Genomic DNA, 17,922 nt, shown 5'->3' with positions numbered 1-17,922 from the left:
TGGCAACATTATAAGCCCCTCCTACTGCAGCAAGAGGGCGCATTTGGGATAACGAAAAGGAACGGTGGCAAAGTAAGCCCAGCCGGTTCCCAGCAACAACAGACAGGGTGGCATAAGCGGTCTATCCTGTCACAGTGGGATATTAACTTTGAGCGTTTCATATTCATTTCCTAGGCTTTAAAATAAGTGTGGGAAGGGATTATCTGATACTTACATTCCCAACACATTCCATTAGTCGGTGTGCTCCTATTCTGAACGTTTACCGTGCATAAAAGGACACGATTATTAGTCAAAGATTACCAGCGAAATAAGTGTTTTACTATAGCTTTTAGAATCCTCCACATATAGCTGACAACGCTCTCCCCTCCTCCTACAGCCCATCCCATAACCAGATTAATGATTCTGATCTATAATATCAAGAATCGAAACTGAAAGTGGACATCAGCCTAGTGTAGTTTCTCCAGTGCTAGGAAGTGAGGGCAGTAGTGGCATCTTGTGTCCTGCTCGGTACCATGTCTTCACGGTCGCTGGGGCTCTGCGCTTTCTGCCGTAAGGGAGAAGAGGAGAAGAAAGCCGGGGAGATGCTGACGGTACCGGGCGAGAATATAATGGCTCATAACAACTGCATGGTAAGACTGGCGGGTGATCTAGTTACAGACAGATCACCGATCCACTGAGGATCCCTGTCTAACATTGCAAGTTTTATCTGTCAGTTTCAAGTAGTCAGATGCATGGATAAGTGTACGATATAGGGACCGCTTTTGCATTAGGACTACTATAATTTGAATATACTCCGCCAGTGTCGCATAAATCGCTTTTCTATTTGCATAGTTTACACTTGTCAATTAACAGCGGTGATTGAACGCGTTCAGCAACCAGGCCACGGCTCACTTATAACAAGAAGCCTGAGCGCTGGAGACACAGAGGTGAATGACAGCTCCAGGCTATAAAAACAGCAGCCATCCCGCCTCACGTCATCTGTGTATGAGGAATAGGTAGCGTGTGGGAGAAACGGGTCTTCTCGGGAAACAAACGCAGCTATTCATTGAGATGTTTGTGTTGTTGTGTCCTGGAAAACAACTCCCATTCCTTGTCATTTCAAATGTTAAACATTACAGAGTATCTTATGTATGTGTGGATTTATTTATTTTTGAAATATACATTTAAGTTTAATTTGCTATCATTAAATTCAATTGGCATTCTCTTTAGCAGACATGAGTTGTTATTCCTTTTAAGTTTCCTATTAGCGCTCTGATGTCCACTGAAGTCCACGGGGGTACATGGGCTCTGCGCTGATTTGTATATAGAGGTTAGAGCTACTCTGTACTTGAGAAGGAAAGTTTAGAAGAAAACATACACCCAGAGAAGTCGGAGAGCTGTACAAGCTGAATAGTATAGATGGGATGTTGTAGAAAGTGTGGGGGGTTTTGTCTGCCAGAATAAGTATCTATGGGTCAAGGGCACTGCTGAAAATCTAATAAGTTAAAGATAATGGCAGTACTTGGCAGACAAATTTATTTTTTCATCAATAGACAAGTCATATATACATAAAAACTATCTAAATAAAGCAAATACTTTAAAATGATTAGTCTAGGAACATACCAAATATTTATTATTGTATGTCTTTAATGAATTCAACACACATTATCCTTTTTTGGAGAATCAATGTGAATTAGGATGCCATCATCCATAAGAGTGTTATCCATCATCAGCAGCAGCAATTTATATAGCCCCACTAATTCCGCAGCACTGTAGAGAGAACTCACATCAGTCCCTGCCCCATTGGAGCTTACAGTCTAAATTCCCTAACAGACACAGACCAAGAGAGACTAGGGTCAATATGACAGCAGCCAATTAACCAGTATGTTTTTGAAGTGTGGGAGGAAACTGGAGCACCAGGATAAAACCCACGCAAAGATGGGTAGAACATTCAAACTCCACACCAGCGCTGTGAGGCAGAAGTCTTAACCACTAAGCCACCATGCTGCCCCACCGAGCCTGTATATTTTCATTTATTATGGTGAAAAAAATGGCAAAACACTAATTTTACTCCTCTTTGGGAACTTATCTGTCCCAATTTGTCTGTAGAGGTTTGCCAGAAAAATAATAATTAGCTCACCACTCCAGTGAAGATGGATATTACATTAGACTGTATACCACTGTACCCGCTATGTTTCAAGAATGCTCAAAATATGATGTTAATGTAGAGCTGTGTCCAGGGCCTCTTATAGTTTTAATTGAATTAGTTGAGTCCTGAGAAAAGGAAACTTATTTCCTGGTGCACCAGAGGCATGGTGATGATTGTTACCAAATCCTACTGAAATCTCCAGCTTCCAATTAGAATTCTTCATTAATTATTCCCTTACTGTGTTTTGTGATATCAGGTATTTTTCAACCACATAAAAATTGCAAATCTGACTTGTCTATTATTACACTTATGTATAAATTGCCAATACCAAAATAATAATATATAATTATAGTGAGAACAATAAAAAATAATTACATTGTCGCAAGTGTTCACTTCACATAAACACAAAAAAATCATTATTTTGTAAAATACTACATTATACAACATAATCTTTGTATATGGTGAGAGATATTACATTTACGATTAAAGGTTAGGCAACTTTCGTAATATCAAGTAACAAACATAACAAAAGATGTGATTGCATATTCATTTTTTACACAGGCACAAATATACATATACTAATTTTCTTTTTATAGACAACAGAGATACCGGTCATATGCAAGCAACTTACTAGTCATATAAAACTGCAAATAGGTGTTTGCAATTTAATTCCCAGTTTTAGCTTTGTGTGGCTCACAGTAACTCTATTTCCGATCATGAGTTAAAACCTGAGATTGGCAGACTAAAGGATGTTGGGCCTGATTCATTAAGGATCTTAACTGAAGAAACTTCTTATTTCAGTCTCCTGGACAAAACCATGTTACAATGCAAGGGGTGCAAATTAGCATTCTGTTTTGCACATATGTTAAATACTGACTGTTTTTTCATGTAGCATACAAATACTTGATAGCATATTTGTACACTGAAATTTAAAGTTGATATTTGTGTGCTACATGAAAAAACAGTCAGTATTTAACTTGTGTGCAAAACAGAATGCTAATTTGCACCCCTTGCATTGTAACATGGTTTTGTCCAGGAGACTGAAATAAGAAGTTTCTTCAGTTAAGATCCTTAATGAATCAGACCCGTTGTTATCGCATTGATTATCAAAATTCTTGTGCTGTACACATGATCAGAGAGATCCAGATGTGTGTGTGTGTGTGTGTGTTTGTGTGTGTGTGTATATATGTGTGGTGGTCGAGTACTGATGGGAATCCTTCCCTTACCTTGGCCTCCAGACACGAGTCAGGTTCTTTTCTGTTCGGATATCCGTTGGTCGGGAGATAAATACGTCAATGAAAGGGACAAGGATTGGTCAAACAACTTGGGTTTATTGAGAATGCGGTTAGGATAGTTTCGGTAAGTCACCGCGCCACTGACCCCTTCAGCTCAATAGTAATGACAAAATAATGCGTCTGATCAGCATAGAGCACAATAGCATTTAACATATGACATACACCTGGTGAGTAAAAGGCAGAATAACGATAACATCTTCAATGCACATTGTCTAATAAGGCACACTGGTAATCACAGTTACTACTTTCAAGTTAGCAATATCTGACTGGGGATGATGCAAGAACCATCAGTAATAACCCATCAAGACTCTTACGGTCACTACCGCGCCCCTTCTTATTCAGGTGTTCGGGGTGCTGTGCTATTCCCTATGGGTCAGGCGCCCCACTTTTAGCATCTACTGCTGAGTTAACTTGAATTGCAGCGGTACCACTAACACTGAATGTCACACCTTCAATATTAATAAATCAATTCTTAGGTAAATCACATAACATTAACATCATCTAAAACATTTGGTGCACCAATATTATCCCCGGTAACGTTACCATATTTTCCATTCAGTCCTGGGCTGACCTGTGCACAGGAATTTGGTAGTGTTCCAATGTCCTGCAGAGGTTTCCATCAAGAGTTAAGTATTATAGTAGAAAGCAGGGCTGTTGCTCATTTCGGCCACAAGATGGCGCTGTTCTCTCAACAGTCAATGAATCTCTATCAGCACATGTGCTCTGCAACAGGGTATAATGTCCAGATATCAGCACACACACATAGGATATAGCTGAAACGATCGTCTTAATTGTTCCCTGCAGCCTGTGTAAGGGTATGATCTGGGGAAAAGCTCTCACACTCCTTCCTTGTACAAGAATGCAATGTCAGTTTTGGATAGATTCTCTCATCACTCTTCCCTCTGATACTGGGGTGTGTGCAGTACACTGCAGGCTAGGGTTTTACCTGGAGACGGTTCTGTAGTTAGTGGAGACTGTCTTTGGCGCCCCGCTGCGTGTCCCCAGCTGTTCTCTGTCCGCTTTGCTGGCAATGTCACAGTTCTGGCATCAGCTTATCTTCTCTCTGCTCGGCTGCACATCTTCCCCCTTGTTCCTTCTACCATGCTGCTCTCTCTCTCTCCTCCTTCCTGCACATCCTCTTCCTGTTACTCCCCTAGCCAATGAGGGCCTTCATCCTCCTCCTGTCAATCACTCCTGGGCACAAGTTTTCAGGAGCACAATTAACCCCTTGTAGCCCTGCGTTTTAAAAGCGTTTATGCACTCCTCTGTGCTGTTCAACAGGGCTTTGGGGTACCACATGTGTTCTTAGCTACAGATGAGTGCCAATACCAATTTATGGCACAGGTTGTAAAAGCTAAAACCTCTGTGAATCTCTCTTTAAGGTTATATCACTGTCATCAATAACATCCAACAGACCCCTCACATTCTTTGTGGTTCTCCTCTCAGGACATCTCAACTAGGTCACAGGAGCCTAAGCAGCTGGGATGTGTTTAAATGAAGAGAAATATGGACACGTATGACATATTTTTTCAAATATCATACAGGAGTCATGTCTGATATGTAAATGAAGGAAAACTTATGACCTGTTGTGTGCTTGTATCCTTGTAGGGAAGTTCTTGCGGGACTTTACAGGATTAATGTATCTCTTATCCTTGTCAAATTCTTCTTTATGTGATGGTTTAAGCTCTTTTGCCCACCATATATTACTCGCAATGTTTATAGCTGATATGGTTTGTAGCTCTTATGCAAAAATGTATATGGATCATAATGTAAATAGCTTGTAGTAATATAAGGTTTAAGCTCTTTTTTTTTTAAAATTTATTTTAAAACTGCAAAAACAGATAAGATGAGTTATAAGCTTACAGTTGGTTCAGCATCAGGTTGCTATTGGTACAGAATTTCAGCATAACAATATAGCAAGGTGTATAGTAAACCAAAGAAGAAGGAGGAGAGTAGACACTTGAGCGATAGTTAGATGGGACAGTTAGGGTGGAGTGGTGGTTTTATGTTTTTTCGGGAGGAAAGCGTGGGAAGGGGGGTCAGGGGGTGGTCTGGGTTGCTCAGGGACAGGGTAGGGGGGGGAGAGTAAGTTTTTTGTTCAGGTACTTCCGGGCACAGTAGAATGATGCGTGTTGAACCATGGTGTCCACACCTCACGAAATTTGGGTACAGCGTTGTTCAAGAGAGCGGTAATATGTTCCATAAAGGAGATAAACCAAATGCAATTAAGTAGTTCTGTCTTGGAAGGTGAAGTGGGTTGCTTCCATGCCCGTGCATTAAGTAATTTGGACGCCTGGCATATATGTGCTACTAAACGGTTGGCGGCCTTACTTATGCCAGGGATGAATTGGTTAAGTAATATCTGGGCAGGTACCTTGGGGACTCCAATGCCAATTACCAGGCGTGCTATGTCCAGGGTAAGTTCCCAGAAGGTTTGAATGATAGGGCATTCCCACCAAAGATGTAGGGAAGTGTCTTGGGCGCCGCAAAGACTCCACCTCGGTCTGATACTGATGGGTACATACGATGAAGTGTTGGGACCAGGTACCAATGTGAATATATTTTGTAACAGTATACCTGCATTGATGGAGACTTTAGCTGATCGTGCGCGGATGATGGTCCACTCCTCGCTGTCCAGTGAACCCCCAGGTCACGTTGCCATGCCTCTTCGTGAGGCTCAAGTGTTTGGTCAGGTGAGGCTGTAAGGGTGTAAGCTCTTTTTTTATTGGTCTCTAGCTATTTCGCACACTGTGTATAGCTCACAATATTTATGGCTGTTAGCTTATAGCTTGCAGGGTTTATAGAGGGCAGTGTTTGCAGTTATTTTGCAGAATGTCTCTAGCTCACAATGTTAATAGCTTGTAGCAGGGGAATGCAGTTTAGCGAACACTTACTTGCACCTGGTTTTTAAGGTGTGCAATGTTTAGTGCTCATAAAAGAGACTTGTTTTTCAAATGTGATGTAATTTGCTTCATTGTAAGTTAACCAGTAAAAAGGCAGTGTTTCCAGGTGCAATGCTATTTAAATGTATTTAATGGGTTTTGCAGTGTTATCTATTCAAGGTGAAGGTGTCTGTGAGATACTGATATTTGTTTCTGTAGTAGGTGGAAAGAGTAGGCAAAATGGTTAAGACACCAAGTACTATGCCACCATTGCGCTATGGAAACATTTAATAGGTAATATCATCTTTGAAAGACATTCTGGTAAGAAGTTAGGCCAATGTAAAGAATCCCTGACCTGAAAAGTGTTTTGAAAAGACAGCCGTAAAACTCATTTTCATGCACACAGACTTTCTGGTACTAGCATCACATTGAAAGATGGCTGTGGGCACCTGAAGTATGTTTAAAATGTCCTGTAAATCTAACAGAGTTGTTAACTTTTGGGAGTCAATTTTATATTGAGAAGTGTTTCAGCAGCAATATGTAAACGTAATTTAAATCATGGACTGAACCTCACCGCACACAAACTCGCTCACAGACATTTGGTTCAAGCCCTGCAGAACTGTACACAAGGTAGGTTTTATTGTTATAATGAGCCTGGCATATAAAATAAAAATGCGTGCTTGTTTGCTTTTCGATGTTGCGACAATGCTGGAAACAATAAACAAGAGAAAAAGTAGTAGCAAAAATCACAATGTCAGGCGCCGTCCCCGCTGTCCCACTGTCAGACGGGGATGGAAGCCTGTCTCCTAGCCAAGTGCTCTGTTGCTTAGCAACAGATGAGCTGTGGCTTTCCGGTCAGCCTGCCTGTCGGGCGCATTCGACCTACCTCCATCCCGTTGCCTAGCAACGGGACGCTGCTTTTCTTTAGCGTGCCGCCCCCTGGCTCTTCCTATCAGCAGCTGCCTGCCTCTATTTAAACCTGGCTCTGGCGCCTTTAGGGTACCAGAGTAACAAGTCCCAGTACCTAGTATCCTGATTTTCCCTGCTATACCCAGCTACCCTGATTGTTCCTCTTGTGTTCCTGCTCTCCCGTTGTGACCCGGCTTTGGCGACCATTTCTGTTTCTGTGTGACCCATATTGTTCTTGCGACCTCGGCTTGTTGACCATTCCTCTGGATTCTCCCTGGTACCTTGCATTCCCGATTGGTTTGACCCAGACCGTCTGACCCTTCTACACTACACCGGCAGCTGGCTAGTAGGACCGCAACCTGCGTGCCCTGTGCAGCGAAGTCCGAACCTCCTTGCGGGGGTCCCTGGAGAATACCAGGGGTACGTTAGACTCCGCACCTGCTAGTTCAGTGGCGCTAATACCGGTTAGTGTTTGCTCCTTTGTAGCCCTCAGTAGGCCTACGGCCTGACACACAATTGTTGGACCACGGTCTGGTTGCTTGGTTGCTGAGGAGAGAGTCATTTTCACATATGCCACTGCTACAGGATATACAGGAGAATAATACTGATGACTTCAGGAATTTCATGCAGATGAATAAACCTACTTTCCAGGAGCTGCTGGCTGCAATGGTCACCCCACTCATACAAAAGGAGGACATATTTAAGGAGACCCATATTTGCAGAGCGGAGACTGGTTGCTACAATGAGATTTTTGACAAGCTCTGGGTCTGATCATACCTGAAACCTGTGAGGCCATCATACAAACTCTTTAGGGACAATATATGAAGGTTTGTGAAAGAGATACACATATTGTCACTCACCGGACCGTGAGTGCCTCTTCCCGGACATTTAGGAACCGTGGCCGTCCACCATCCTGAGGGTCTGCGCATGCGCAGCCCTTTTCTATACTTCAGTGTATACCCCTTTAACTTAATTGGCAGATCAGGCAACCTCCCTATATTAAGCACCTGTGGTCACTACCACGTTGCCTGATCTTGGAGTCTCATTCCTCATGAGTCTCTGAAGGTGTTCCTGTATTACTTGTGTATTCAGTGCTGCTTATTCCTGTGGTTTCCAAACCACTTCTACTACTGTGGTTCCATACCACTTCTACCATCAACTTTATCATCATGACTGTTTGCTGATTCCTATCCGCTGCCTCCGTGCACTACAGTCTTCTACACCACTTCAACGTTATTTTATATCAATGTGACTGTTTGCTCATTGCTATCCGCTGCCTCCGTGCACTCCAGCTTTTACCTCACTCACCTGCTTCTCATCAAGTCTGTTTGCTGATTTCTATCCGCTGCCTCTGTGCACTACAGTCTCCTGCTTGCAACTCGCCTGTGTTCAACATCGTGACTGCCAGCTGACTACTATCCGCTGCCTCTGTGCACTACAGTCTCCTGCTTGCAACTCGCCTGTGTTCAACATCGTGACTGCCAGCTGACTGCTATCCGCTGCCTCTGTGCACTACAGTCTCCTGCTTGCAACTCGCCTGTGTTCAACATCGTGACTGCCAGCTGATTACTATCCGCTGCCTCCGTGCACTACACTCTCATCTCATCTTTGCTGTGACTTCCTCGAGACTGCCGCTTTTCATTACCATCTGCTACACTTCGTGATCTACAGCTCCTGCCCTGCGCTGCACTCCTGTTTCCCATCGCTGTTGGTTCCTGTGGTTGCTACTGGTTACCTCCGTGTGCCGCTGAGTCCTGCCGCTGTGGTCAGCGCTATCGTCCATCTCCTGCTGATCCACTCTCCACGCCTTCACGTGTTCCACTGGCCTCTACCCTCCTGTCAGCATTGGATTTGTATCTCTTCTACTACCCTCTGCTGGATCATCTCCATTCTCCTGGGTTTCCTATGAGTCCAGTTCCACGTGTTGCTGACTCCTGTGGATTCGTGTCCCTGTCGGTCTACTCACCTGTGCGCTGCACCTGCTAGACCGCTGCTTCACCTATCCAGGGACTTCCTATCCAGTCGGCCTCCAGCCGCTCAGGTACCGCTGCAATCCCATCTGACTGCTACTGCTGAACCACGGTATGCATACTTCTCATTGACTGTGCTGTGTATTGCATATCTTGCTGGACTGTGTTTGGTTCTCTCTGGAGTTTGCTGTCCGCTGAGTCTATTGCCATCATTGACTGTGTTATCATTGTGCTGGACTACTTCAAGAGACTTTCTAGATTGCAGACCTGATCAGTCATTTATATATATTTATATCCATATTGTGCATATTACTGTGGATCGTGTATAAGGTGCCTGTGTATATCCTGTGTTGCAGTCTTCCCCCGTGCACCTCCTCACATATATATTCAGTGGTACAACTTGCTGATGTCAGACCACTGATCCCTGTTTCCGGTATCACCTGTTCCATTATCCTCTCACATAGCAGTGGTACAACTTGCTACCGCAGACCACTGACTACCTGGATACCTCCACTTGGATTCCATTCCTTCACTCAGACAGCGGTACAACTTGCTACCCGCAGACCGCTGACTCTCATCACCTCCTTGTTTCTGTTGGACATTCCTCCTCACTATAGCAGTGGTACAACTTGCTATCGCAGACCACTGACTACCTTCACGTGTCCTTGTCCATACAGTTCCTTGTGTATCATTACCTCATTATTACCAGTGTTGCTAGTCATCGACTTTCCTGAGCATCTCATCGGCCATCATTTCATGTTCCGTGATCACCCAGCTACCAGAGTACCCTATTACCATCTACATTGCTCTGGTAAGCCTACCATCTGGTGATCCCTGGGTAAAGACTCCTAGTGCCCGTGACAGTAAGATCAGGCGATGACAGACCCAGATACGGAACCTACCGCTAAAGAGATGCTGCAGCATCTGGTCAGCCGTGTGGAGCAACAGGATGCTCGCCAACAGCTGTTACTTCAATGTTACCAATCATTAACCTCCCAAGGAACATCTGGACAGACTGTTACAGCTAATATTGAAGCTCCTGTGCTTTCCTCCGTTTCCCCAGTGCCATCCCAGGTGTCTACAGCTCCTACGCTTCACCTGCCTACTCCGTCAAAATATGACGGGGACCCCAAAACTTGTAGAGGTTTCCTTAACCAATGTTCAGTCCATTTTGAACTCCAACCTCAAAATTTTTCTACCCATCGTTCCAGAGTGGCCTATCTTATCTCATTGTTTTCGGGTCAAGCCCTGGCTTGGGCCTCCCCCCTGTGGGAAAGAAACGATCCAATTCTACAAGATAGTGCCAAATTCATTTCCACATTCCGAAGTGTGTTCGATGAACCAGGTCGTGTGACCTCCGCTGCTTCCAGCATCCTCCGTCTGCGACAAGGATCTCATACTGTAGGCCAGTACGTCATTCAATTTAGGATCTTAGCCTCTGAACTTCAGTGGAACACTGAAGCCCTAGTTGCCGCCTTCTGGCAGGGGCTTTCCGATAAAATTAAAGATGCACTGACTACCCAAGAGCTTCCTTCGTCACTTGAAGATTTGATCTCTCTTTGCCATCGTGTTGATATGAGATTTCGTGAAAGAGAGGCTGAGAAAACGACTTCTGCTAAAGCACCTTTTCGCTCTAACCCTCAATTTCGTCCAGTGTCACCCGCTGTGATTCCCATGGAGATTGGACGTTCCAAGTTATCTTCTGAGGAGAGGAAACGAAGAGTCAAGAATAGACTCTGTATCTATTGTGCTGATTCCACTCATGTCCTCAGCTCCTGCCCTAAGAGATCGGGAAATGCCAGGCCCTAACTAGTTCTGGAGAGGTGAAGTTAGGGTCCCTGGAGTCCTCTCCATCGTCTATGAAATCTAAAGTCTGCGCTTTTGATGTGACTATTTCCTTTGCTACCAAGACCTTTGAGTCACAGGCATTGATTGATTCCGGAGCAGCAGGAAATTTTATTTCCAAATCGTTAGTTAATCAATGGTCTCTACCAATGATTACCTTAAAAACTCCCATTACTGTGACGGCTATCGATGGATCACGTCTCATCAACGGTCTCATCACCCAGAGTACGTCTCCAGTAACCCTTCAGATTGGTGCTCTGCATCATGAAGAGATATCGTTTTTAATTCTTCCTGTTACGACAAGTCCGATTGTCCTAGGCCTTCCATGGCTTCAGTGTCACTCTCCCCAGATTGACTGGCGCACCCCTCAAGTCACGTCTTGGGGGCCTGAATGTCACCATCATTGCCTTTCCCAAGTCATTCCTCTCAAGGTACAGCAAGCTTCCATTTCAGCTATTTCACCGGGACTCCCTCCTCAATATGCTTCATTTACCGATGTTTTTGATAAAGCTCAGTCTGAACGTCTTCCTCCTCATCGTTCTTGGGATTGTCCGATTGATCTTCTTCCTGGCAAGACTCCTCCCAGAGGCCGGGTCTATCCACTCTCGTTACCTGAAACTCAAGCTACATCTGAATATATACGGGAGAACCTCCAGCGTGGGTTCATTCGACCTTCCACCTCGCCCGCTGGAGCTGGGTTCTTCTTTGTCAAAAAGAAGGATGGATCATTACGCCCTTGTATAGATTTTCGTGGACTCAATGCCATTACTATCAAGAACCGGTATCCCATTCCGTTGATCACTGAGCTATTTGACCGCATTAAGGGAGCCCGTATTTTTACTAAGTTGGATCTTCGTGGTGCTTACAATTTAATCAGAATCCGTTCCGGTGACGAATGGAAGACGGCGTTTAACACCAGAGACGGGCATTACGAATATCTGGTAATGCCTTTCGGGCTATGTAATGCCCCCGCTGTTTTTCAGGGCTTCATCAATGAGATTTTTCGGGACTTATTATATGTATGTGTCGTCGTCTACCTGGACGACATATTGATTTTTTCACAGGACCTGCCTTCTCACCACCAACATGTGGCAGAAGTCCTCTCCAGGCTACGGAAAAATTCATTGTTCTGTAAATTAGAAAAATGTTCATTCGAATTACCCCAGATTCCATTCTTGGGGTATATTGTTTCCGGAGTTGGTCTGAAGATGGATCCTGACAAAGTAAATGCTGTACTACATTGGCCCCAGCCAACTACTCTTCGTGCCATCCAGCGTTTTTTAGGTTTTGCCAATTACTATAGACGCTTCATTCAAGACTTTTCTTCCATTGCATCTCCTATTGTGGCCCTGACTCGTAAAGGGGCTAATCCTAAGCAATGGTCTACTGAGGCTATTCAAGCCTTTCAAACATTAAAAGAGTCCTTCTCTTCGGCTCCAATCCTTCGTCAGCCTGATGTGACACTCCCTTTTTTCCTAGAAGTAGATGCCTCTAATGTGGGCTTAGGAGCTATTCTCTCCCAACGCTCGGAACAGCAAAAATTCCACCCTTGTGCCTTCTATTCTCGGGGTCTCCTACCCGCAGAGAAGAATTATACCATCGGAGACAAGGAATTACTGGCTATCAAAGCCGCATTAGAGGAATGGAGATACTTGTTGGAGGGAGCTCGCCATCCGGTGACGATCTTCACGGATCATAAGAACTTGTCATATCTCCAGTCTGCCCAATGCTTGAACCCTCGTCAAGCAAGATGGTCTCTTTTCTTTTCCCGTTTTGAATTAATAATTACCTTCAAACCAGCTGCCAAGAACAAAAAAGCTGATGCCTTATCTAGAGCCTTTGCTACGTCCTCTGATATAGAAGAGGTTTCCAACCATACCATTCTAGACCCCAAATGTATCTCACTGGCTGCTTCATCCACCAAAACGCTACCATTTGGGAAGACCCTCGTGCCTCCTACTCTAAGGAGGAAAATCCTTTCGTGGTTCCATGCCTCTCGTTTTTCTGGACACGCCGGTGAACACAAGACTTTTGAGATCCTCTCTCGAAGTTACTGGTGGCCTTCAATGAGGAGAGACGTCAAAGAGTTCATTGCTTCCTGTGAATTATGTTCGCAATTCAAATCCTCCCGCAGAACCCCAGCAGGGTTGCTGCGACCACTACCCATTCCGTCCAAACCATGGACCCATATTAGTATGGATTTCGTTACTGACTTACCACCTAGTAAGAACCATAACACTATTTGGGTCGTAGTGGACAGATTTTCGAAGATGGCTCATTTCATCCCTCTGTCTGGTTTGCCTTCCTCGTCTATCCTGGCTGAACATTTCATTAAAGAGATCTTCCGTATCCATGGATGTCCATCTGAGATTGTGTCTGATAGAGGAGTACAATTCGTGTCCAGATTCTGGCGAGCCCTTTGTAAAACCTTGGGCATACGATTAGCACTCTCATCTTCTTACCATCCACAATCCAATGGACAAACCGAACGTGTCAATCAAGATCTTGAGACTTTTATAAGGATATTTTCATCAGCCAATCAAGACAACTGGGTAGAGTTACTCCCTTGGGCTGAGTTCGCCCATAACAACATGTACCATGAGTCATCATCCAAAACTCCATTCTTTGTGGTCTACGGTCACCATCCGTCTTTTCCGGAATTTCCTGCCCTCCCGCCCACCCAAGTTCCTGCGGTGGAGACTGTTTGTCAGACCTTTAAAAATATCTGGTCTCAGGTTAGAACCTGTTTGAAGAAGACATCTGTCAAATATAAATCTTTCGCTGATAAGAAGAGGCGGGCTATTCCACCACTAAAAATTGGAGATCGTGTCTGGTTATCCACAAAAAATATTCGTTTGAAGGTTCCATCCATGAAATTCGCCCCTCGTTTTATTGGTCCATATAGGATCATTCAAGTTATCAATCCAGTATGTGTGAAACTCCTTCTTCCTAAGAGTCTTCGGATTTCTAATGCCTTCCATGTATCTTTGCTCAAACCTCTTATTATCAACCGTTTTTCAACTCCTCCCTCAGCTCCGCAGCCAGTTCAAGTCCATCAGGAGGAGGATTTTGAGATTACCGAGGTACTAGATGCAAAAATTTCGCGAGGAGTCCTCCACTTCCTCGTTCATTGGAAGGGCTTTGGTCCTGAGGAGCGCTCTTGGATCAAAGCTGAAGATCTTAATGCTCCTGCCCTTTTGAAGAAGTTTTACTCCAAAAATCCGGACAAGCCCGGTTCCAGGCGTTCTGTGCCCACCTTTAAAAGGGGGGGTACTGTCACTCACCGGACCGTGAGTGCCTCTTCCCGGACATTTAGGAACCGTGGCCGTCCACCATCCTGAGGGTCTGCGCATGCGCAGCCCTTTTCTATACTTCAGTGTATACCCCTTTAACTTAATTGGCAGATCAGGCAACCTCCCTATATTAAGCACCTGTGGTCACTACCACGTTGCCTGATCTTGGAGTCTCATTCCTCATGAGTCTCTGAAGGTGTTCCTGTATTACTTGTGTATTCAGTGCTGCTTATTCCTGTGGTTTCCAAACCACTTCTACTACTGTGGTTCCATACCACTTCTACCATCAACTTTATCATCATGACTGTTTGCTGATTCCTATCCGCTGCCTCCGTGCACTACAGTCTTCTACACCACTTCAACGTTATTTTATATCAATGTGACTGTTTGCTCATTGCTATCCGCTGCCTCCGTGCACTCCAGCTTTTACCTCACTCACCTGCTTCTCATCAAGTCTGTTTGCTGATTTCTATCCGCTGCCTCTGTGCACTACAGTCTCCTGCTTGCAACTCGCCTGTGTTCAACATCGTGACTGCCAGCTGACTACTATCCGCTGCCTCTGTGCACTACAGTCTCCTGCTTGCAACTCGCCTGTGTTCAACATCGTGACTGCCAGCTGACTGCTATCCGCTGCCTCTGTGCACTACAGTCTCCTGCTTGCAACTCGCCTGTGTTCAACATCGTGACTGCCAGCTGATTACTATCCGCTGCCTCCGTGCACTACACTCTCATCTCATCTTTGCTGTGACTTCCTCGAGACTGCCGCTTTTCATTACCATCTGCTACACTTCGTGATCTACAGCTCCTGCCCTGCGCTGCACTCCTGTTTCCCATCGCTGTTGGTTCCTGTGGTTGCTACTGGTTACCTCCGTGTGCCGCTGAGTCCTGCCGCTGTGGTCAGCGCTATCGTCCATCTCCTGCTGATCCACTCTCCACGCCTTCACGTGTTCCACTGGCCTCTACCCTCCTGTCAGCATTGGATTTGTATCTCTTCTACTACCCTCTGCTGGATCATCTCCATTCTCCTGGGTTTCCTATGAGTCCAGTTCCACGTGTTGCTGACTCCTGTGGATTCGTGTCCCTGTCGGTCTACTCACCTGTGCGCTGCACCTGCTAGACCGCTGCTTCACCTATCCAGGGACTTCCTATCCAGTCGGCCTCCAGCCGCTCAGGTACCGCTGCAATCCCATCTGACTGCTACTGCTGAACCACGGTATGCATACTTCTCATTGACTGTGCTGTGTATTGCATATCTTGCTGGACTGTGTTTGGTTCTCTCTGGAGTTTGCTGTCCGCTGAGTCTATTGCCATCATTGACTGTGTTATCATTGTGCTGGACTACTTCAAGAGACTTTCTAGATTGCAGACCTGATCAGTCATTTATATATATTTATATCCATATTGTGCATATTACTGTGGATCGTGTATAAGGTGCCTGTGTATATCCTGTGTTGCAGTCTTCCCCCGTGCACCTCCTCACATATATATTCAGTGGTACAACTTGCTGATGTCAGACCACTGATCCCTGTTTCCGGTATCACCTGTTCCATTATCCTCTCACATAGCAGTGGTACAACTTGCTACCGCAGACCACTGACTACCTGGATACCTCCACTTGGATTCCATTCCTTCACTCAGACAGCGGTACAACTTGCTACCCGCAGACCGCTGACTCTCATCACCTCCTTGTTTCTGTTGGACATTCCTCCTCACTATAGCAGTGGTACAACTTGCTATCGCAGACCACTGACTACCTTCACGTGTCCTTGTCCATACAGTTCCTTGTGTATCATTACCTCATTATTACCAGTGTTGCTAGTCATAGACTTTCCTGAGCATCTCATCGGCCATCATTTCATGTTCCGTGATCACCCAGCTACCAGAGTACCCTATTACCATCTACATTGCTCTGGTAAGCCTACCATCTGGTGATCCCTGGGTAAAGACTCCTAGTGCCCGTGACACATATTTAAAAAATAAAATTAAAAAAATTAAAGTATAAACTGATCTTATTAACGTAATAAAGAAAACACACATACTTACTCACGTGTGTGTGTGTGTGTGTGTGTGTGTGTGTGTGTGTGTGTGTGTGTATGGGTGTTTTCTTTATTACGTTATAAAGCTCAGTTTATTTTCTCGCTTAATAAAATTGGATGAGGCTAGTTATATCCAAAGCCTTGGAGTTATGTGATCTCTCAGCTGCTACACACTACTGTCTACCCCAGGAGATGACACCTGTTCCCATAACCTCTATCTATCCTATAAATAAACCAAACTCGAACTTTAAAAGCAAAATAAAAAGGTAAAAAGTCAAAGGTGCTGATATCAAAATTTTCCAATGAGGAAGGACTCCAAAAACATACTGGTTAATTGGCTGATATCATGTTGACCCTAGTCTCTCTTGGTCTGTGGCTGTTAGGGAATTTGGACTGTAAGCTCCAATGGGGCAGGGACTGATGTGAGTTCTCTGTACAGCGCTGTGGAATTAGTGGCGCTATATAAATAAATAGATGAAGATATATAATACAAAATAAAAATCATATATATTTAAGGCATACATATAGGACCACAGTAGAGAATACATGTTGTATCCTTTGTACATCATATGTACTTGAAATGTTAATATATGTATGCCTTTTGTTAAATGATTATTTTGAGATACCAGATAACGATATCTGGATGCTGTCTAGCTTTGCTTATTGAGATATTTATTGTGAGCAGTTCATATACGTATATCTTGTTGTGTATCAATCATTGCATGCTATATATTCTATGTTCTGAAGAAGTTTGAAAGCCAATTTAAAACAATCATCATCAGAGTGGAAATCTATAGTGTGTGCATATATATATATATATATATATATATATATATATATATATATATATATATATATATATATAAAACACACATATATAACCCTGTGGGACAGGAAAAATAACTAGGGATTGTAAAGAACATTTAGTATTGGTTCACTATGAAAACATCACTGTATTTTCATGTGATTGTATGTTTACACAACAGAGCACGTAGGATACAAAATTATATATATTTAAATATGCACACCCCCAAAGGCGTCACTGTTGGAGGAACTATTGGCAGGATTGTTGGACTGATGGTCGCGAGTGCATACAGACTGTCAAATTTGCACACCATCGTTTCATCATTGAACGTGATTTTTAGGCAGTTTAGCAAACCAAAAGAAACTATACAATGTGCTTTGGTATGATAAAACTTGATCGTGGGAGCGTGCACACTCTTGCAATATGTGACCAGATCGTCATTTATTGTGTGATCTGCACGATAAGTGCATAAGTGTGTACACAACTTACGATTAAATTTAGAACATAGGTGGGTGCATGAGCTTTGAAATAGAAAGTCATAGTTCACATATACTGACCATCAGTTTTGATAGTAGTGTAGGAAATAAGAAAAAAGTTACTTTTTGTCAGTAATGCTGGTTCTTCTTTTTTTTCAGCTCTTCTCTCCTCGCGTGGTTTCAAAGGACTCAGAATCCCAAGATCTCTTTGGTGGATTTAATATTGAATCTGTGAAAAAGGAGATAGATAGAGCAAGAAATCTGGTAAGAGCTTATTTTTATT

The 17,922-nt window shown here is 43.9% G+C and overlaps 1 protein-coding gene across 3 annotated transcripts in view; it reads left to right on the top strand.

Annotated features, from left to right (window-relative positions):
• The first annotated feature begins 445 nt into the window (after window positions 1-445).
• Window positions 446-17,922, top strand: part of LOC142141025 (uncharacterized) — an 80,071-nt gene continuing 62,594 nt past the window's right edge. For all 3 annotated transcript variants that reach the window (XM_075199094.1, XM_075199093.1, XM_075199092.1), the window contains exons 1-2: window positions 446-629; window positions 17,799-17,903. In XM_075199094.1, coding sequence (XP_075055195.1) covers window positions 513-629; window positions 17,799-17,903 — 222 coding nt within the window. In that variant the 5' untranslated portion in view covers window positions 446-512. The remainder of the gene's footprint in view (window positions 630-17,798; window positions 17,904-17,922) is intronic.

The sequence above is a fragment of the Mixophyes fleayi genome, chromosome 2, assembly GCF_038048845.1.
Source record: "Mixophyes fleayi isolate aMixFle1 chromosome 2, aMixFle1.hap1, whole genome shotgun sequence".
NCBI classification, from domain to species: domain Eukaryota; kingdom Metazoa; phylum Chordata; class Amphibia; order Anura; family Limnodynastidae; genus Mixophyes; species Mixophyes fleayi.
The sequence above is the reverse complement of the archived record's forward strand: the minus strand, read 5'-3'. Positions and strand labels throughout refer to the sequence as shown.